At 49.1% G+C, this 22,206-nt stretch overlaps 1 protein-coding gene across 10 annotated transcripts in view; it reads left to right on the forward strand.

The window, feature by feature from the left end:
- The window catches only part of LOC100116683 (nicotinic acetylcholine receptor alpha 6 subunit), a 121,546-nt gene that overhangs the window by 6,661 nt on the left and 92,679 nt on the right, over positions 1-22,206 (forward strand). For all 10 annotated transcript variants that reach the window (XM_031922198.1, XM_031922197.2, XM_031922201.1 and 7 more), the window contains one exon: positions 337-1,240. In XM_031922198.1, the coding sequence (XP_031778058.1) occupies positions 1,054-1,240 (187 nt within the window). In that variant the 5' untranslated portion in view covers positions 337-1,053. The remainder of the gene's footprint in view (positions 1-336; positions 1,241-22,206) is intronic.

Consider the following 22,206-nt stretch of genomic DNA (forward strand, 5'->3'; position numbering starts at 1 on the left):
ACGATTTTTTAAAGAGATGTAATGTAAGTAGGTCAGTGTGTAACGACGGAATCTCGGCTCTCTGATTCGACGTCGTTTGCGAGAATCTTTTTAACGTAATAGCGACGTTTTCCGATATACGGCATGATGCGAGTGTATGGAGGTAAATTCGAAATTGATGAAGAGGGAGCGAAAAGTCAACGTTGCCACAGCGTCGTATAGCCATTACGGCAATTCCACCCTCGAGAAAGCTAGAATCATTTAAGCCCCACGCACACTGTAGTCGTAAGCACTTTCAAACCCCGAGCAGCGGAGAGACATAAAAAAAAGCCTAATCCGCCACGTTTCTGATTCCAGGAGGCTCGCAGGAGGCGCTTAGCGCGCCGTCGTATCGCGCATCCGAGCAGAGCAGCACATCGCAGCATCAGAGCCATCTCGAGGATGCGCGCGTCTCGCTCGGTCCAGCTCGAGGCTCGGCAGCGGAAGCAGCAGCCTCAGTAGTAGCAGCCGCCGCGCGACGAGACGAGCGTGCGAGAGAGAGAGCAGAGAGCCGTGCGGAGCGCAGAAGCCTGGCTCCGGCAGTAGCGCAGCAGCAGTCGCCGCCGCCGCCGGCCCCGGGGGTTATGACGGCCAAGTCGGGCGGTCACTGCCCGTCGCTGCGTGCGATCAAGCGCTCTTAGGTGTCTCTCTCTTTTCTCTCTTCTGTCCTCTCATCACCTGTCCCTCTGCTCCTGTGTCTGTCGCAATCGTCGCCTCCTCTCTTCTTCTCCCCCTCTGTCTCCCTCTCTTTCTACTTCCTTCCTCTGTCCTGTCACCCTCACACTGATCTCGACCGCCACGACGGCGACGACGACGCCAACGCCGAGGAGAAGGAGCAGGAGAACCGGTCTCTGAAAAAGTGTGTTCAGTTGTGTTGTAATTCCGTATAATCGCCGATTGTGCCCCGCCGGCGGTTTGTTGTGCTTCGCGAAGTCTTGAAGAGAGAGAGAGAGTCAGAATTGAAAGGACGGGACAGCGTGCATCAGTGCTGGTGAGTGGCCGTTGCCGGAGCGAGGACGCCGCTGCTGCCGTAAGATGAGGCCGCGGCCGGCTGCTCGGCCAACGGCGTTGCTCTCGACGCCGTTTCTCTCGCCTGGAGGACCACAGCTTACGACACGACGCTCCTCGCCGCTGCACAGGCCAGCCCGGGCGGGCATAGCCAAGCCATGGTGTGTCGCCCTCATCTTGCAGCTTGCCTTGCTGCTCAGCGTCGTACCCCAAGGTCAGTTACCTCGCAGTCCTCAACCTTCGTTAATTTTTCGTTTTATTTGTATTTTAGTTCGCCGAACGATCGTACGCGGAAACGTATAACGAATACAACGTATGCAGAGATTTATACTGGGCGGCTCGAGGGCGCGCACCGCGCTCTTTGAAATTTTAATCGCCGTAATCGCATTATCCAGTCCGCTCGACCTCATATCCGAGTTCATGAAATTAGCGCCGCACGAAATATGCCGAAAAGACAAATATTTACACTAGCCGAGCAATTATCGAAAAGCGCGAGCGCACTGCCGGGGCTCGAGAATTTACGAGCGTTAAAGTCCCATGATCCGGTGTTGGAGAGAGGGGGCTGGGGGGGGGGGTGGGAGGTGGAGGCGAACATTAGTTACGCTAATTCGGCGACTTTATTGCAGCTAGGCTCGCTCGCTCGCTCGCGACTGAATTAACGAGCCGGACGCCTCAAAAAGCTGTACGTTTGTAATCCGAGTGTGTCTCGGCTGAATTAACATCCCATTCCGTCTGACTGATAACGCCTCCTTGAGGCCGTCCCGTTCTTTTTCTGCGTCTCCGTGGATTTTGAGAGCAAGCTCTCGCAAAGAGAGTCCTGATTGATACTTAGAGTTGGGAGTATAAGAGCGAGTAGGTCGTTGGGACGGATTTTGTTTTACGGGCTTTTTAGAGTCAATTAGGCGGAGACTCCGCTCGCTGATGTACGTCCTTGGAGTTTCTGGAGAAAAATTTTCCTTATGTGTACGCACATGTGTGTGTCGCGAAAGAACTTTTCGGCAGAGGGAGAGAGAGAGATGGAAAAATTTTAGCCTGAAAGCTTCTCATATTTCTACAAATTGAATACGCGCTCGGAGCGACAGCTTAGAGCTTTTCGATTTATATTTCAACGTCGCCGCTTTGAGCTAGACCTCTCTCTCTCTCTCTCTCTCTCTCTCTCTCTCTCTCTCTCTCTCTCTCTCTGGCAGTAACAGCGGCGGCAGCAGGGGAGGTAAATAAAATTTGATTCCGCGAGGATAGAGAGACGCCGATAAATCGAATCGCGTTAAATCGCCGACAACAGTAGCGAGGAAGAAAGAAGAAGAAGAGACGAAGTTTTGGGGGCCGAAATTAAATCCGGCCGATGTCGCCGATAAAGTTGCAGCAGCAGCGGCAGCATCAGGATGTTGGCCTCCGCCGGATAAATCATCGATCGAAGAGAAGGAAGAGAGAAGTGGAGAGAGAAAAAATTTTGATTTAGCGCCTTGTTTTCGAGGAGCCTCGCCGAAAAGCACGCCGAGTTAAATGCTCAAGAGAGAGAGAGAGAGAGAGAGAGAGAGAGAGAGAGAGAAAGAGAGAGAGAGAGAGAGAGAGAGAGAGAGAGAGAGAGAGAGTAGTGAGAGCAGCGATAAAAACGTCGCTACCGCTCGCAAGCTCGTAACGAGCTTTTAGTTGAAAGCGTTACTGCGATAAGAATCCGCATACGTGTGTATAACTGCTACGCGGAAACGTCGCGACGTAATTGCCAAGTTTTTCCGGTCCATCGCGTTCTGCTTGACACATACACACTCACACTGCGACAAATTAGCCCGCGAGCAAAAACTTTGCTAATTCACTTTGCGCCAGCGCTCTCCCGTGCACGAGAGAGAGAGAGAGAGAGAGAGAGAGAGAGAGAGAGAGAAAATTGTAAATTTTTTTCTGCCCATACTTCGCTTTGCTTTATGCCAGTGTGTCTGTGTGTATTTGCGTTGCATAATAAAAGCTGCAGATAACGAGGGACGAGGAAAAGGTGTATACACCCGAGTTTTATGGGCAATCTCGCGTTTAATGAGCCGCCCGAAATCGTCTTTGATTTGTCGGCGTTCGCTTTACGGCTGCTTTTCTTGTTTGCGTGTGATAATTCTGCATAGTTTGATAAGCTGCTTAAACATAGTGGCAACATCGGTAACTACACAACGCGAGCCTTCCGAAATTAATTTTCGGATTGAAATGTACACACAGGAATGCGTGTATACACACAGTTTCGAGCGAAAGTTCAAATGCTGCTCTGCTCGTATATAGCCCGCATATTTCCGCAAAGAGAGCACTATACGCATTTCCAAAAACCCTCTCTCATTGTCTGTTTTTTTATTTTTAAAAATGAAAAAGAAAAAATGTTTTTCGCCGCAACGCTTAAAGCCCTTTGACGCCGTTATCGTTAGCTCTCTCGCGATAACGCGCGTAAAAAGGGACATGTACGCGGCGCTATAATCGATGTAAAAGGACAACGGCGCCGCGATTATATGTGCGCGAAAAGGACAAAAGCGCGCGCGGGCATCGAAAATCCGTAAAGTCTCGTTAGCCCAATGAAACGCGAATGAAATTATTTTCGAGAGTACTGCTGCGGACGACACGAGTCGAGCAGCGATAAGTAAATCGGCGACGCGTCGAAAACTCATTATTTCGCCGATTGTTTTCTCATTAACCCCCTCGGCATTGGTGAAATTAATCCGACGAAACAAACAAAAGCCTTTTCCTTTACATCGATACTAGTGGCGGTCAATCGGGTTTTTGTTATCTCTCTCTCTATAATATCTGTGTATAACCGAGCTTCGCTCGTGCGTTATTATTTTTTTTTTCTTTTCAATTTGGTAGTCCGCGCAATTGTTTTATTATCCGCTGTGATCATCGAGCTCGTAATAATGCGAAAATGTTTTTCCGCTCCATTAGTAAAAGGATGCTCGGGACGTTTATCGTCGGATAATGAGAGCTTGTTATTGCCCGAGCGAATCTTCCTCTCTGTGTGGGTGTATCGAGCTGTTCTGTTTTTACTTATCACATCCGTACAATTATGTCGATTGATAATTTGTAATCTTTTGTAAAATCGTCGCGGAATTCTGCCAGCGCGTAAAACCTTCGCTCGCAGCGATATCGGCGCTAATTCAGTCAGCTCTCTCGCGGACTGTTTTCGCAGCTCGGAAACTTTGGACGCAAACACGCGCATTAATACAGCCCATCCTCCATCGGCATACATTACGCGCGAGCGGCGGATGCGCCGCGGAAATATGGAATTTCGCGCGACTGCACAGTCGATCGGAAAAACGATCACAGGAGAGAGAGAGAAAGAACGAAAGTCTGATGCTAGCTATCTGTCCAAGTTGGATATTCCGCGGCTGTTATGTTACTTTTTTTCCTCTTCTCTCTCTCTCTCTCTCTCTCTCTCTCTTTCGCGCGCATATATGCTTACGCGAGAGTGAGAGAGAGGGATGGGGAAAATATTTTCCGCGGGTTCCGAGTCACTGACCCGCGTATTTTCTTCATTGGCTTTGCAGCACAGCGGATGCCCGATGTTCCGCGTGGAATATTCTCTCTCCTCTCGACGAGAGAGAAAACACCTGCTCCTCTCTGTTCCTTTTTTTTGTAATTAGCCCGGGAGGTAAAAATTCAATCGAAGTATGCACTCCCCGATAATAATAGCATATCCCAACGCGAAGTAATCGATATAGGGAAAACAGATATGCGCGACGCGCATTATAAGCCGTGTGTATAGGTATACAGACTGTATAAAAGCAGCGTCTAAAGATAGCTTCGAGAGAACATTCGCATCGACTATTTTTTGCCTCCGTGTACCGCCGCAGGACCGGACGTCAGATCCGAGAGCGAGAGAGAGAGAGAGAGAGAGAGTACACGGCTTAAATACGTAAAACTCTCTCCCCTCTCTCTGTCTCGGCGATAAGCCTCCCAGCGTCCGCCTATTATTTTCCATTGTGCTATCGATCCCCCGCGCTCGGGGGAAAAAGCGCGCCGGTACACGACAAACTTGCTCCATAAATACTGATAATAGCCAAGTTTCTCTAAAGCAGTCAATCAAACTTTAATAAATACACACTCGGAATGTAGCCGGGAAAGAAGGTGGAGGAGTATAGGTGCGGCGCTGGAGGAGGAGAGATGGAGGCCGTGTCTTGGGCAGATATCTCTGGAATCCCCTGTTATATTGCTTTCTGGACGTCCCCCGCTGCTTGGCTTCCGTAATGGCTTCATCTGAAAAATTCAATAACGTCGAAAGAGCGAGAGAAAGAGAGTGAGAGGTATTAGACCAATAAAAGCCATAAATATAGAAATATAACTGCTGATTTTCGCCGGAACTTATTTCCTCGATTCTCTAATCAAGAGCGAAAAGTATTCATGGATATTCCGTATACATAATGTCAAGCGAGCGAGCGAGCGAGAGCTTATAGTCATCGGCTTGTAATATGTATGGACAGCCCGAGAGAGTACGTGTGAACGACCGCGGCGTGACTGCAATGCGAATTGTGTATCGCGGGCGTGACAGTGTATTGTATATATATAACGTAATTACACTGCGAGCTGCTGTTTCTATTTTTGCGATCTTTCGTTTATCATCCCGCACGACCGTCTGTTCGATCCATCTTCTGTAAATACTATATATACGATTTCGTTCGCGGCTTGCCATATATGTATATGCAAATTCCGCGTCGTCGCAAGGAAAAAACGCCGAGTCTTTTCACGAAAAACGAGCGAAAATTCAAGGCACACACGCGGCCGTGCAGTATAGAGTGTATGTAGTAGGTACAGGGCTGTGGCGCAGAGCAGCTTTCTGATAATTTCCGATACGGCGCGCAGCATTATTGGCACAACCCTGACCTTATTAACGTGCTCTCTCTCTCGTGCGCGCTACTTCATTAGAGTCTCTCTCTCTCTCTCACACACACTCTCTTTCCCCATGTGTGTGTGTGTGTGTCCGGTTTTCCGTGAAAAGGCTTGAGACAAGCGGGGTACAGGGAGGTCTATACACATATCGGCTTGTTTTCTGGGAGAGTGGATCGTTGAACTCCCGCCCGCGCGCGCGCTGCACATTTCGACGTACGCACACACCCACACACACGCCTATTCGAGAATCGGATTTTATGGGCCGAAAGTTTGATCGCTGACGGATTGATGTATTTTTCGCTTTTATTTTTCATATACGCGAACTCTTCACTTTTCGGCTTTTAATCGATGCTTCGAAAAGCGTCGAAATTCGAGTGTGGAGAAACTCGCGAAGGTTTGATTACTCGAAACAAATCATCGACGCCGTGATACACGCGGCTGACGAGCGCGTTACGCGGCCGCGTGAAGAATCGCGTTTCATTTGAATCTCGCTATACTTCGCTCTCTCTCTCTCTCTCTCTCTCTCTCCAAGATGGAAAGCTAGAGGGAGAGATTCTCGGCTGCTCCGCAAACTAGCCCACTTGGCACGAGCGGCCGGCTAACTCGCCACTTGCCAGAATTGTTGCTTCTGCTGGGAGTCGTTCATCTTGCCGCCTCTACAAGGCTCTGTGCTCTTATTCTCTCTCTTTCTCTCTCTTGCTCTGCTCGACGCCGTTATCAAGTGGCTAATTTTTCCTTGTCGCGCGAAAAAAGCACCGGCCGACGAGTTTACGCTTGTTTGTTCGCGTCCCGCTGATATAGCTCGGAGCTTTTCTGCGTGTTTTATATACGTGTGTAGAGAACGCGAGATAGAGAGAGAGCTTTAGAGTCGGCTCCGATTATTGGTAATCGCTGCGCTTGACGTGACACGGCGAGGCTGGCGCGCGTACTCCCCCGCGCGCCGATCGGCGAATTTAATTAATTAATTGTATAATTAACGCGTTATGGGCTAATTAGTTGAATCGACCTTTGACGAGCTTAAAGCGCTTCTCTTCGTTATCCTATGCCTCTGTGTGTGTGTGTGTGTGCGTTGTACGTTCGCGCGCATGATTCGCATTGACGGGGGAAAAAAATAAGCCGTATAAACACACACGCGCGAGCTCGTACGTGCGGGATTAAATTCGATCGACGACGACTAATCCCTGTGTGCGCCGAGGAAGAAAGCGCCGAAATCCGAGTTTCAATTTTCCCGGGCAAACAGAGAGAGATTCGGTCCATGTCCATCTGGCGCGAGCTCCGAAAAGCGTTTCTCCGCAAAAAATCCACTGGCCAAGTCTCTATTTACGAAGCAAACAGCAGCCCGGCTATTTCCGAGCTAGCTTATATGTACCGGTCCGGGATATTTCCTTTCGAATATGGCCAAGTTGCCGCTGTGCGCTTCCGCACTGCTATACTCGTATGCTGGTGAAATTTCAAACGCTCGATCAAAATCCCGTTCGTCGTTGTAATTAAGGAAAACCGTGACAATACAGCTTCGTATAAGCGCAGCAGCGCATATAACCTAGAGTATAAGGAAGAGCTAATATTTGACGGCTTCGTTAATTCATCGTTCTTCTCTCGTTTCTCAGCTACATCAGCCATAGCGTCAATATTGTCCCAGAAGGCGCGGCGTGATTTTATCCCCCGAAATCAGGCGCTTCCGCGTAAATCTCTCCGCGCGCGTGTACAAGCTTCCGGAGAAAAAAAAGAAATTCGCTCGATCTATCAGAGTTGCAGGTCGCTGGACTGTACACTATATATATATATATATATATATATATATATATATATATATATATATACAAGAGCGATAAAATACACCCGGGGTGCAAACAGTGCGCGCCGTGCAGTTGACCAACTTCGCGCCTCGTTAACTTTTCCGGCGACGCTTTCGCGGCTTAACCGCGTCTTTGTACTCGGGGATTTCGCGTCTATGTGCGATCGTTAAATCGCCTCGCGTGTGTGTGTGTGATGGGAAATGTACGAGTCGCTAGCTATATATGATTTATCGCGCATAATGTGTGTATAACGTAGCAGGTGTGCGATATGATACTCTGTGTATACTAATTGGACGTTCTTTCCTTTGTGTGTTTCAGGTGAGTTTTCTCGTACAACCGAGCAGTAGACGTAAGTTGATTGCCTCGCTGCAGCAGCAGCAGCAGGTACAATAATACACGTCGAGGATTCGACGAACTTTACCTTGGACTCGAAGCCGAAGGAGAGCGACAATGGCTCGTCTTCTTCTTCTTCTTGCTCCTTTTTCTTCCTCCGTTATAATTAGGCCCCGGGGCCAGGCTCTAATTACCCTTCAGACAATTTCACGTGGCCGTTGTTCTCTCCCGAGGTTTATTCAGTTACAGCGAGTGTATATAAGCTGACCTCGCGTGTCTCGAGGAAAAATCGCTACCGCGCTCTCTCGCTCTCTCTCTCTCTCTCTCTCTCCCTCTCTCTCTCTATCTTCCTCTCGCTCCTATATACACGTATAGTAAATAAAGGCCAACGGCGATAAGAAGCAAGAGTGAAAAAAGCCGGCTGAAGTGCTGAAAAAATACGAAGAGGCTAGACACAGAAGAGATGTTGCGGTTGACAAGAGGCAGAATCGATACTTCGGCAGGCGCTGTACATCGAAAACCCGCCAACGACGACACAGTGTTTATCTACGAGCCGTAAGCTCTCTCGTGATTCGAGTAGCCGGCAATCGCTCTCACTGTGTACACCACACACACACACACACACACGTTGGAGACTCGCGCGCCGCACACGCACGTAATTTACACACGTAAAACAGGCAGAGAGAGAGAGAGAGAGAGAGAGAGAGAGAGAGAGAGAGTGAGGCCTCTTATAAAGCTGCATGCGCATGTAGCAGGTGACCTACTGTATAAGGAGAGAGAGAGAGAGAGAGAGAGAGAGAGAGAGAGAGATAGCGCCGGCACGTAGTACGTCGCTCCGGGGTGAAATAGAGTGCTTCGCCGGAGGGAGAGTCTATATATCGCTCGTCGAGGCTACTGCGTGTGGCGATGTGTACGTAGAGGACGCAAGCTGCGATAATTTACGATCGGGGGGACGACGACGACGAATTTTCGACGAGCTTTTTAGCGGGGGCTTTAATTAAAAGACGAGGCTCGAATGATTGATCGTTCGTTCCTCTCGGCTGAAGTGTATATATACCTAGCGTATAGCGATTCGCCCGCTTGTTTACTACGCGGCTGTACCGCAGCAGCTTCTTCTTCTCTCGGAGGATTTCGACTGACCTTACCCCGCTGAGCCGCTCGTATAAGACTCTCTCTCTCTCTCTCTCTCTCCCCGGGCTTAGCCGCTGATGTTTATACCTCGGCTTGCGCGCCCGGCGAATTTACTCCTCGCCGGACGGCATGTAGATTCGAGCCTTACAGTGTCTTTTTTCTCATCTCGAAGATGACTCCCTTCGTCAAAGAGATGATTTCTCTGAAGAAATGTACCTGATTAAAAGTGCGTTTATCTCACAACACTCTCTCGAAACTTCTCGCGCGGCGTCTCGGCGATTTCGCGGCAGCTGCTCGCGCCTGCGCGCGCGTGTCAAAGTTCAAAGCCGACCCTTCACTCTCTTGCATGGAGACTCGGTCCTTCTCCTCTCTCTCTCTCTCTCTCTCTCATCTCTCTGCCAGCCTCGGGCATTGATTTTGCCCTACTACCCCAGAGCAGCAGCGGCGGCAGCGACACGATGGGTAAACACGTTCTTTCTCCCGCTCTCTCTTCCCGGGGGTAATTGTTGCGACGGTATCGATTGTTATAGCTTCTTCGCCGTCTTCTTCTTCCTCGCGTTTATGCGCTCGTAAATTCGACGCGTCAATTCTCTCTCTCTCTCTCTCTCTCTCTCTCTCTCTCTCTCTCTCTCTCTCTCTCTCTCTCTCTCTTGGCGGGTAATTTATTTCCGCGAAATAAATCACGATCATCTTGTCCGCCGCGGTGGCTCTTTAAAAGTTCAGCGAAGAGACCTTAAGAGAACGAGAGAGATAATTCATCGGAACCGCGGGCGATGCGACCTACTTGTTTATTTATCGATAAACTCGCCGCTGTAACGCTGCTGTAGCGCGCGGAAGAGGAAACTTCAAAACGCGATACGGCTCTAATGCGCGAGAGAACGGGTGAAATGAGCGATAGCGTCTTGGTAATACTCTCCGCTGGGTATATTTACGAATACAACGGCGCTCGTGCGAGTTCAGCCGAGGCTCTCTCTCTCTCTCTCCCTCTCCATCCATCGCTCATCTTACGTCTGTTTTACGCCGAGCTCCGAACCGCAGCTGTGCGGCCTCTGTACACAGCGCTTTATAAGCCAGTTAGGCCTGATTATACTGTGTGTATGTGTGTATATGTGTGTGTGTGTGTGTGCACGGAGAAGTTTTCAGCGGCGAACAATGCGGGCTAAACACCCGCTGCGCGAGCAAAGCTGGTAAAAGAAATCGACGCGCCGTAAACGAGTCGCGCAAGTGTAGAGATAAACCCGCGCGTAGAATTTCTCGCCGCACACTCAACTCTCTCTGGAGTACATATAAAAAAGGCGAGCCACCGCGGAGGAGAGCTTGAACGGCAATCGAGGCGTGAACGGCCGCGCAGCGGCGCAGAAATAAACGCCCTCGCTAGAAAGCTCCGGCAGAGGTTTTATTAAGCCAGCCGGGCGTGAATTTAAGAATTCGATATAAAGACGCATATAGTAATCGTCGCGAGCTTAGCTGTGTAAAACTCTCCTCGCGAGATCGAACGTCGACGTATGAGAAGCTGGTACGCGACGGCGAGAGTTACACGTGTCGTCGAGCTTTTCATCCAGTCTCTCGCGTGTATATAGATGCACACAGCGCCGATAGTAAATACCTGTTACATCGTGGAGGGTTCAGCGCGCGCATCTGCGCGAGAGAAAGAGAGCCTGGATCGAAGTGGGTCAGCCCGCGCGCGCGTGCGCAGCGCCGAAGGTCGAAAAAGCTCCGTTGCTCTGATGCCAGCGCAGCACACAGGCTTTTTCATTCTTCGAGCTGTGCGGGAGAGAGAGAGAGAGAGAGAGAGAGAGAGAGAGAGAGAGAGAGAGAGGCTGGATATAGAGGAGAGAGCCGTATACGTATAGAGAGTGTGGGATATACAGTAGTCGTTGTATAGGGGATGATTGATACTCTGTAAAACTCGGGACACCCGGCAGTTGGATTATTGATTGCGCTAGGCGATAGTTTGACACATCTGTTTATAATTCGCACCTATATGTAACGCCTATATAATGAATGTTTGCGCTCTCGGCGATGCTCCGTCTCTATTATACACAAAGTCTGTATACATTATGTGCACCTAGTTGTTGTTTGCTGTTTATTTAATTGAGAGCGTTAAGACGCGCGTTAAGTTTTTCAGCCGCGTCGCGATGCTTATGCGCGCTCGCGCTGTGTCAGGAATTTATCACGTCGCGAGAGCGAGGAAGAAGTTCTTAATGAAATTGAAACTCTCTTGAAAGGTTCTTAATGACCAGCGGCTTTGGCTGAAATTTTCTCGGCCGAGCTCTCGTCCGAAAAAAATAGCGCCAGGAAGTATGCAGCTTCCTCTGCCTCTCGGTGCAAGCTGCTCTCTCGCACGGCGTTCATTTATTTTGCGCAGCGTCTGCATATTCATGATATTCTTAAAAGCTGCTGCTGCTTCTGCTGCTGCGCTCCCTGCTGTTGGCGTGTATTTAAATTCCGCGCTTATGAATCGCGCGCGCGAGGCTTCGATGCTTTGCATTGCTGATTGTTTATTATTATAACGGCGATTTTTTCCCCTTCAATTATTGTTACGTCTCGCGTGCAGGAAACGATTAGCTGTATATCACAAGCGTACGGGATAAAACGCGACGTCGTTTGCGTGTATTCGCGTTTTTGCGGCGTCAGCGAGCTTTACGACGCAAAGTATCCTGTATACGTATATGTATGTATATATCTGTTCCGGGAGATAGCCGAGTATACACGGCGCATGTACAAACATACGCGAGCGACTTTGAATTCTTAAGCGAACTATTAATCCTTTGAAGTTTAGCATCTGTGTCATTGCGCTCTCGCGGTTTATGTGTATGCGTACACGGCCTCGATTCCTATAGCGCTGGGATGTGCTCTCGATAAGACTTGGAAATTCCGTTTATCGCTTTGCGCGCAGCTGTTTATTCGGTCAACCGCCGGCGCCGTCGTTGACGGGAATGAAGATAATCCGCCTTATGTATGCCTTTATGGCTAAACGATATGTACGGAAAAAGCCGGAGTGTGGACAGATGCGCGCGATTAATCGAAGCTTTTTAATGCATTTTATACGGGCTGTGAAAATTGAAAAAAATAATGTAACGACTTTCGCACACTCCATCATTTTTTCTCTCTTTCTCTCGTAGACCGCAGCGATGTCAAAGCGAAGAACACAGTAGCTCATAATCGCGGGGGTAAACGTCGTTACCCAGCGGCGCAGAGAGAAAGAGCCGAAACTCGAGCTACCCACTCGGCGTCGGCGGCGCAAATCCGGTACGCAAGTGAGCGAGAGAGAGAGAGAGAGAGATTTTTCGTCGTCGTAAAAGCGCCGGCGAGTACCTACAGCCTTTCAATGCTGCAGCGAAAGCGGCGGCGGCAGCAGCTTTCATTCGCAGCAGAAGCTTTTCTAAATGCGGCCGCGCGCGCGCATATAATGAGCGGACGCCGGGCCATTAAAGGCCTGAAATTAGTCGCTTAATTACCTGGCCTCCGGTTAATCTGCGCTGCTTTTTTCCTCGCCACCCGCTACTGTGTATACGTATATCACAGAGCTGTGCCGAGCGACTTTCGACACTTCTTCCCAAAATCGAGCTCCGTACTGTACTTTCTTAGAGTTTATTAGCCGGTATTATTCTTCTCTCGGGGTGTGATTAACATTTTTCCTCCCTCTCCTGCTGAATTATTTCCACGAGATTAAGGCGCAGCGGAAGGAGGGGCTTGCGCGAGCGCTCGTGCGGCGGAAAGTTCGGTTTTATTAACAACTCCAAGGGCCGAACGCGCCGGGCCGAAACTTAATCAATTACAGCAGCGGAGAGTTCGAACTTGAGCCCGCGACTATAGCCCCTCGAAGACTATAGCGTGTATAATTGTGTTTCTAGAGAGAGAAAGGAACTTCGCCGTGGAACATTTTTCGTCCTACACGCTTTTTCGAAAAAAAAAAACGAGCAGGGCAGAGAAAAGACTTTTTTAAAGGTAAACAAAAACGCGCGCGCGCGCGAGCGCTCAAAAGAATGCCGAACTACCGGTTGAAAAAAAATCTCTCTCTCAACTCTCATAAAGTTAAAAACAAAGCGGCGTGTCAACGCGAAAGGGCTTTTATCGCTCGGGCAGGAGGGAAAAAAAGACGGCGAACTTTCGCCGGTGTATAGCGAGAGAGAAAGAGAGAGCTGAAAGTTTAATAACTTCGGAAGCCGCTGCTGCTGCTGCTGCTGGCCATCGAAGTGCTGCACGACTGCGAAAACAAATAGAGGCTGAAATTCTCACTCGCGCGCGCGCATACGACGACCAGATCGAATTTATCACTGCGCTCGCGAATTAAAAAGCGATTCCTCTCGCGGCGGCGGCGCGTAATCTCGCCGAAGACGAATTGAAAATACGCGTCGCTCTTCTCGAACCATCAATCGCCTGCAGTATGTATCTTGCAGCTGTCTTGTGAAAATTCGATGCGATTCTTTGAAAAGAAGTCCGACGCGCGTGTTTTACTTGCATTAACGGTTGTTCGTGTGAGATTACGTAGGTATGAAAAAGGGCTCAGGACAAGACCCAATCATAAGCCGCCGGCGGGGATATACGAGCCGCGTTTTCCCGCTCGATTACGATTACGCGCTGCGGGCGGCCGACCATCAAACGGCTCGTAAATGCGGATTTATCGCGCTCTGTACATCAGCGCTCGTCGTCGTCGAGTCTGTGTTATATATATATATATATATACATATATATATATACACACTAGACTTGGCGCAGTGCGCGCAGCGCACTGTAGTAGACTATAATTTCATTAACTTAGTAAATGGAATATAAATACTTGATTGATATTTTTAATATTTGTTTTCTATCACGGAAATATATCAAACTTTACAATATATAATTCATTTCGCGCTCATATAAATTTCAAAATTGCCGCGGTTTCGTCGCCAACTTTTTAATATTAGAATCAATTTTAGAAATCAAAAACAAATCAAAAAATTCTAACGATACTTTTGACGCATGCGCACTACATGAACCAATCATATTGACGCATTCTTGGCTTCACTTCATCCGGTCATGACTTTTTTATATAGGGATATACACACACACGCGCGCGCAGAGCTATACTCCTTTTTCGGGAGCTCACCAGCAGCGTTACAGTCCTTAAATCGTCGGGCGGAATTTTTATTCGAGCGTTTACACGTCCCCGGCACGTTTCCTCGAGAGACAGCGATAACGATAAAATTCGTAATGCGTCGTAATAATCATCGCAGCGAGTAATCCCCGCGTCTCTGTCCATTAATTTCGGCGTTTATACGGTAAACAGCGCTCGTTTCCGATACGCCGTAGCGACGCTCTATCTCCCGGTGGTCAACAGGTCGCGCGGCAGTGCAGTCCCCGAGCGAAGCTTATAACGAGCGCCGAGGATGTGTGTGTCGATCGTCGATGATGACGATGACGACGACGCGGGCTTTTACGAGCAGCGAATCATTTCGTAATTTACGAGGACACGCACTCGTTGTTTCGTTCTCTCGGACTTGCGCGGCTCGATATAATGCACACCGCACGGTGCGAAGGCGCCGGTAGATACTCCGCTAAATATAGAGAGCCGTCCTCTAGTTTATTTTTTATTCATAGTTCCATTGTCCGTTGACCTTGGCATGATAAAGAGTGAAGTGTGTTATATGTGAGGGAACGTACGTCTTTGAAGCTTCTATTTTCGAGTAGTCTGGAAATCGCGGCCTGTAATCCCGCTCGGAATCGCTGCGGAGAGCCGCGAGTCCGAGACGAAAAAACCCTTGAAGGGGTTTAACTACTCGTTCTCTCTTCTCTCTTTCTCTTTCTCTCTCTCTCTCTCTCTCTCTCTCTCTCTCTCTCTCTCTCTTTCTATCTCGACGTTCTTGTCAAAGGTACGCGCGCTCGCGCTATCGATCTGCCGGTGTATTTTTAAACCGAGGCGAGAAAAACGTTAATGAACGACGAGGGATCGGACAAAAGAGCCGCGAGGGGGCTACATACCTATGCCTATACCACTGACTCGAAAGATGTTACGATGTAGCACTCAAGGTCCTGATTCTCGTCGATGTTATTCCGTGCGTAATTTATACTCTTTTTTCCCGTTGTCTCTCTCGTTCTTCCGAAGCGTCGAGATTCAATTAAAGATAGGCCAAAGAGAGAACGTTTCTTTGTATAATGCGCGCACGGCTGGAATTGAATTTATGCGCAATGGAGAGAGAAAGAGAGAAAGAGATAGCGCGATACTGCATTAACGAACTTTCGCGCTATCCGATAAATCAATCATCAGAAATAAACTCTCGGCAGTAGCTTCTGCTCCAGGCATACATACATACATATATATATATATATATATATATATATATATATATATATATATATATATATATATTCGAATATTTTGAAAACAGCGAAGCAGAGCGCCTGCAGTAGCTCGAGTAGCGCACTCGAGAGTTTCAGGCGGCACTTGAGATTCCCTCTCTCGAGCCGTCCTGCTTTATCTCTTCGAATCCGACCTGTGTCAATTGCAGCACTCGATATCGCGTGTACCTTATAGCAGCTACTCGGTACAGATATAGAAAAGTCCGAGGCCGTGTATACTATGTGTTTGTGTGTGTGTGTGTGTGTGTGTGTTCTGTGTATTAAACAATGCTGGAAACGTATAAAGGAAGAATCGAAATCCGTCGCATTGCGAGGCGTTGGCCCGTGACGAGCGAGACAAGGCGGCGAGAGTCCGCGCGTCAACGCTACGCGAGAACCGTTCGAGCTTGAACCGACGATACCGGCCGCCCAAGGGAATCGCTCCGCGTGTAACTTACTGCCTCGAGCAGGTGTAGATTTGTGCCGTGCCGTCTACCTGTAGTGTTTGCGAGGACGAGATTCAGCGCGGGAGAATCGATCGGAGGGAAAAAAATTCTTCCAATTACCATCGACGTAATCCCGGCCGCTGCTATAGAAAAACAGAGCGAGAGAGAAAGGATCGCGGAAGACGATGACAAGGCCGCGGCGTTGCCGGCAGTCGCTATGGCAACCGCCGCCGCTGAGAGAGAGAGAAAAAAAGAGGAATATTATCTTCGCCGCCTTGGGTTAGCAATAGGACGACGACGAGAGGTATACGCGCGGATAGAGATTTATTCCATCTCTCCGTGTGCTTCTCTATCGCTCGGCTTTTAAATAGCCGAGACTTATCCGCAGTCCTGCGTCGATTGATTGATACGGCGAAACTTCCCGGCGATGTAAAAATCCACTCCCTGTATGTACACGCCTGTTTGCTTGTCTATTCAGCGGAGCGGCAATTAGCCCGCATAGCGTTACAGCCGTAACGCGATCCAGTGTACACACGATCGACGGGTATAATAGCCGAGCGAGTTGCACCCTGTTTTACTCGGATCAGTTACACTCGCGCGATTTTGTTTACCCTTAGCGCGATACATCGCGTATATAATATGTAATCATCGTGTCCTTAGACACACACACACACATGCACAGAGAAGCGAAGGAACACTTCCGAGAGTCGCAGAAATGCGTCTGACACACACACACACGCGCGCGCGCGGGGAGAGTAATCTCCAGACGTCGTCTGACTAAACCCGGCAGTTTCTACTTAGACAGTGCGTCAGGTCGTTTGACGTGTATCTCATATCATATACACAGCCCCTTGTGTACTATACAGCTATAGAGGCAACGTTGAAAAGTTTGAAATTCAATAAACGCCGTCGCGGAGCTGCGTGACAGTGATCGAACAGATATCTCCACGGATTCCTCTCGTGGGCGTGTCGCGCGCGCATGTATTATTAACGAGAGAGCCTGTACACGCGTGAGTTACAAAGGCGCGGAGAACGATCGATATCGCTTCACAATTAATTTCGCCTCTGTCTCTCTCCTTTCTCTCTGGAAAGCAAGAGAGAGAGAAAAAGCTTGCGTCCGTGCCGCGTGTGTCCCAGGGAAAAGAAAGGCAAAGGTCGATGGAGCTCACTCTCTCTCTCTCTCTCTCTCTCTCTCTCTCTCTCTCTCTCTCTCTCTCTCTCTCTCTCTCTCTCTCTCTCTCTCTCTCTCTCTCTCTCTCTCGAGCTGCTCTCGGATCGAACGGGACTTTGTCGTCGTCGGGTAGGAAAAAACTCGGGAGCAGCGGCAGCAGCTCTCCCCCGGAGAAAGAGAAAGAGAGACAGAAGGAGCTGCCGCCGCCGCCGCAGCGTAAGTGTGTACAGGAGGGTGGTGGAAATTTTCGGGGGTCGCGCCGGCAGCCTGTTGCTATGGCGACCGTCCAGGGACTAAACGCAGCAGCAGTGGGCCACCCGGTCGAATCGAACCCCTCGTCACTCTCTCTCTTTCTCCCTTTTCTCTTTAGCTCCCGAGTAATCCTCGGACGTGAAATATTAGCTGCTATAAGGGGGAGAGTAAAGGGGGAGACTTTCTTTTTCTTTCGAGCCATGGCTTTTTTTCTGTTTATTCGACGGACTGTCGGGATGGATTTCTCAAGGTTGCAAAGCGTAACGAGGCCACTTTCCTTCTCCATCCGATTAAATTCGTCTGTGTACTGGATTTAAAGTCTCGACGTGATACAGCCCCTTTATACGCTCGCGAGCGAGGAGAGAGAGAGAGAGAGAGAGAGAGAGAGAGAAAGGACGGCACGTGCGACGTTATATCGAGCCGACACTTGTGGCGCGTTATGCGGCTCGCCTCTCCTTTTTTTTTTGGATTTCGGCCATTTTTTTCTCGGACAGATAAGCTGCTGCGGTGTTATTCGCACAGGGGAAAAAAAAACATGTAATACACAAGTAGCAGTAGCTGTGCGGTGTTTGAGCCGCATTGGCTAGAGCTCTAACGAGATTTCGAGGCGGCACTTTACATGCTAATAGAGGGCCGAGTGTACTGTAACCGCTTAATCGCGAGAACGGCTGGCGTCTCGTTCGGTTTGTGTCGAAATCGATGTATAGGCTCGATTGAAATCCTGTTCTCGACGTGTTGCTCACCTAGCTCGAGTATATATTATTTCTGCAAATTGCGCGCTGTACATAGGGGGAGAGCCATCGCAGGGACGCCGCGAGAAAAATGAGCTTCAGCGGGTGATACGGATAAGGAAAAATTGTCGGGGGGTCTGTCGCTGCGTAAAGAAAAAATATGTAGGTCGTAGCGAAAAGAAATTCACACCGTGTGCTTAACTCGAATCCCGCCGTCGTCTCATATTCTCGTCATTAAAAATTTTCCTTTTTCGAGAAAGCTGCGCCGGGGACACGCGTCGCTCCGAATTTCAAAAGGTTCGCGACGCTGTGAAAGCGAGTTCATCGATCAAAATTTCCTCATTAACTAAGTTGACGCTAAGACGCCGGCGTCGAGAAGTTACCTCATCAAAGAGTATAGGCGCTGCTGCAAGTTGGAGACGACGCTGTGCGCAAAACACATTAGCAGCTCGAGAGTCGACGACGAAAAAAAAAAACGAGTGGGCGAAGAAACTCGGCCTCGTACTTATACACGGGCGCGTTTAAATTCAACGATTCGACGCTTTCGAAGCCACAATTAAATAGCTTGCGTATAATGCCGCAAGCTTAACGACAGAGGTAAAGAGAGGGGCCGTCGCCGCATGTACATAATCATCATAATCAAATGTACAGCGGTGCACTGCTCTCTCTCTCGAGCTTTGTAAACAAGAACTTATACACTCGCGGTGGCTCCTGATGGCGCAAATTGAAAAGTCAACGTAGCCGCTCTCTCGTGTGTACACTGCATTATCAACCAATTTTCTCCTCCTTCCACCTGCGCTGCAGATGCTTTTTGCGGAGTAGAGAGGAAGGAAGAGCACCCCGGGATTTCCGCGTCGTCGTCTTCACACACACGCCACAAAGGGAAAGAGAAGGAGAGAACGGAGTCTGAATAATGCAGTCGCGCGCGGATTTGAATTCTCCCGCGCTTTGCGTCCCGTAAGAGCTTCCGCGGAAAAATTTAGCGAAACAAGCGCGGTTTATAGACGCACAGAGAGATAGAACGTTTAACAGCGTTAGATGCAAGGTAGACATAAGCCAAGTTGGGAGGAGCACAGTAGCAGCAATTACTCCAGCCGCGGAGAGAGAGGCCTAGATTGAAGTTGCAGGTATATAATGGGATTAACCGCAGGCGTGTGCATTGTGCTGAAACACAGTGACGCGTGTGTGTATTGTGCGTGAGCGAGGAGAGAGAGAGAGAGAGAGAGAGAGAGAGAGAGAGAGAGAGAGAGAGAGTGAGTGAGTCTGGCCGAGTTATCGTCTTTGTTGTCGCTGGAGGTGCTGGAAGGAAACTTGCTGCGGAAGAAAAAGACCGTCTTGGATAAGGTGCTGCGCAGCGTGTATGTAAACAAGCGATCAATTGGACTTGGCTTGCTGCCATGCCAGAGTTAACTTGATACTCCGAGATATCCGTCTTTCCGCTCGCTGAGGTGCTGCTATACGCTGATGTATGTCTTTCAGTTGGCGCTGATCCGATACTAGGTGTTGATGTTTATTTCCAAGTAATCGATTTCGATCGATCACCAGAGATAGATTAGGCTGTGTGTATAGGGAGGGCTGCAGTGGGTGACACACGTCGATGGGTGAGAGATTCGTAAAAAATAGCGTGGATCTCGAATCGGCCCTTTTTTCCACGGGATGGATGGCTTTTTGTTATACGGTTATGCAGTTTTTGCGCGAACAAGAAAATCTCGCTCCGCGGAACGGAACTACGGCACACGACTGCGTGTGTACCATTGTGCGAAGTTCCAAGGGGATCCCTTTACCAAGAACACCGCTCAGAACTCGGGACTCTTCTCAATGTCATAATGATACGCCGCGTGTATACGACACGGTTCTTCAGAAACGAGCATAATGGACGAATCAAATACGTAAGAAACTTTTCCGAGGAATTTATCGTCGCGATTTTTCAACAAATTCCTCTCAAAATCAAGACACGGCATTGTATCCAAAGATATCACGAGATTACACCAGCATCTCTCTACAAGATGATAACCCCTCAGCTGCAGCGGTAGCACACACCGCACTCGTTATACGCGAACAATACCCCCGAAGCTTCGCTCCGCAACAAAGCGGTGCTCGCGCGCCGAGCGCCTGCGAATTAGAGGGAAAAATGGCCGCACGTTGAAATCGGCATTACGAAACGACGACGGGATTAGCCTCGCCGCGAGTTTGCTATATGTATAGGCTCTCGCTTCTCTTCCCCGCGGCATTGTTTCCCCTGAAAAGCCAGAGTAGTTCTTTTTTTACGATCATCTCGCTCGCTGCAATTTTACGAGGCGAAACTGAATTTTCGACGAGCAAAGTTTCTCCTTTCATCATACATGCGAGTAGCGTATATTTCACGCAGATACAGCTATAGGCGAATCGCAAATAAGAAATGATACGTATCCATTCTCGTCGTCACATGGATATTCATAAGGCACTTTTACACCCCGAGACGCGCGCATGACTCTCTCTCTCTCTCCCTCTCCCTCTCCCAATGGCCGGGCCTTAATCCGCTGATATATTTCTCTTCTTGTTCGCCAACTTCGCGGCCGAGACTTATGCGCCGCCACCGAAATCCTTCGCGAACTCGAACTTGCGGGGGGAGGGACCTCCTCGCCGCGCTAACTCTGGGGAGAAGAGCGAATTTTTGAGGTCGAGTGCAGTACCAGCTTAATTGATACTCCGTATAAACGCGCACGAATTCGAATAGGGAAAAGCTGCAAATGAATGAAGATGGAATAGAACGCGCAAGACGGACATGACACAGATATGCAGTAGAAGGGAGGTCAAGGATGCTGCATGTATTGTTGATGTTTCGGCCGGCAGCTGCTCCCCTAACTCGCTTCACCTGCATATTTCATAGAGCCGCGTGCTGCGCAACGACGTACTAACGACGCTGGGCTGAAATATTACTGCGACGCTCGCGGCGCACCCGCTAATTTTTTTCTTCCTCTCTTTTTTATTCCAACTTCTTAGAGACTCGAGTAGGAAACAAAAAAAAAAAAGAGTGAGAGAGCTAGGTGGTACACACGTCGCACTAAATCTCATCGACGCGCTTCGACGCCCGGAATTATCGGACGCCTGATTTCGCCGCTGATGTATGGGGCAGCTCCTGCTTTTTCTCCTCCGCGCGCGCTGGAACGCGAGGGAATTCAATTTGATCGAGCTGCACCGGCTGCTTTCTCGAGAATACACACTCGAAATCAACACTCTCGCGCGCGAACAATAACCGGCGAGAGAAAATGTATACACCGCGAGAGGGAAGAGTATAGGAGGCTCTTAAGTGCTGGAATTGAAAGTAAGAACGTTTCTACCGCTGCTTTTTGATCGAGTTGCAGCCTTTTTATCTCGCGGCAAACAATCACCCGGTACACTCGCTTTTTAATGGAACTTATTGTTTCGAATTGCTCACGACGTTTCCTTCGCTGTAATGCCATCCCAAAGCTCCTTCTCTCACTCTCTCTCTCTCTCTCTCTCTCTCTCTCTCTCTCTCTCTCTCTCTCTCTTTCTTCGTGCAAAATGTGAAATATTGCGTTGGTTGAACTCGCTTATTCGCTCGTCGGAATAATGAGAATTGCAATTTTTAACGCCGCGCGATTATTCATCGAGTGCGTTTACGCAGCGCTGATTTTCCAGTCGGGATTATAATTTCGCGATAAATAATCGCCGCGGCCGTCATTACGCAATCGAGAGAGAGAGAGAGGGCGATATTTTATTATTCGCTGCTCTGCATCTCGTCGTGCGCGAATATGTGGAAATGAACGATATCGGGCTGTACTACTGTAAAAATTAATTGCCGCTGTACCCGGAAAATTAACAATCGAAGAACCGCTTGCCGGAAAATAATTGCGGTTTGCATCGCTGATTAATTAAAGGCCCGCGCAAATAGAATCCACGAAAACAAAAAATCAAAACGACACTTCTTACACACAATATCCAGAGCGCGGGCGCGCGTGTCTATTTGTTTTCTCGCTCGCGCTGCGCCCCTCGAAAAGTGTGCACGTGAAGCGCCCTCGATGATTTCCCGTCCGCTAAAAGAACTCTGCGCTGTGTACTCGAAAAAAGCCATATTACTCGACGCGCGACAAAATTGATACACACGCGTGTCGAGCATTTTTCAAAGCGATACGTACGACGTTTTCACT

The sequence above is a fragment of the Nasonia vitripennis genome, chromosome 1 (genome assembly GCF_009193385.2).
Source record: "Nasonia vitripennis strain AsymCx chromosome 1, Nvit_psr_1.1, whole genome shotgun sequence".
Taxonomy (NCBI): domain Eukaryota; kingdom Metazoa; phylum Arthropoda; class Insecta; order Hymenoptera; family Pteromalidae; genus Nasonia; species Nasonia vitripennis.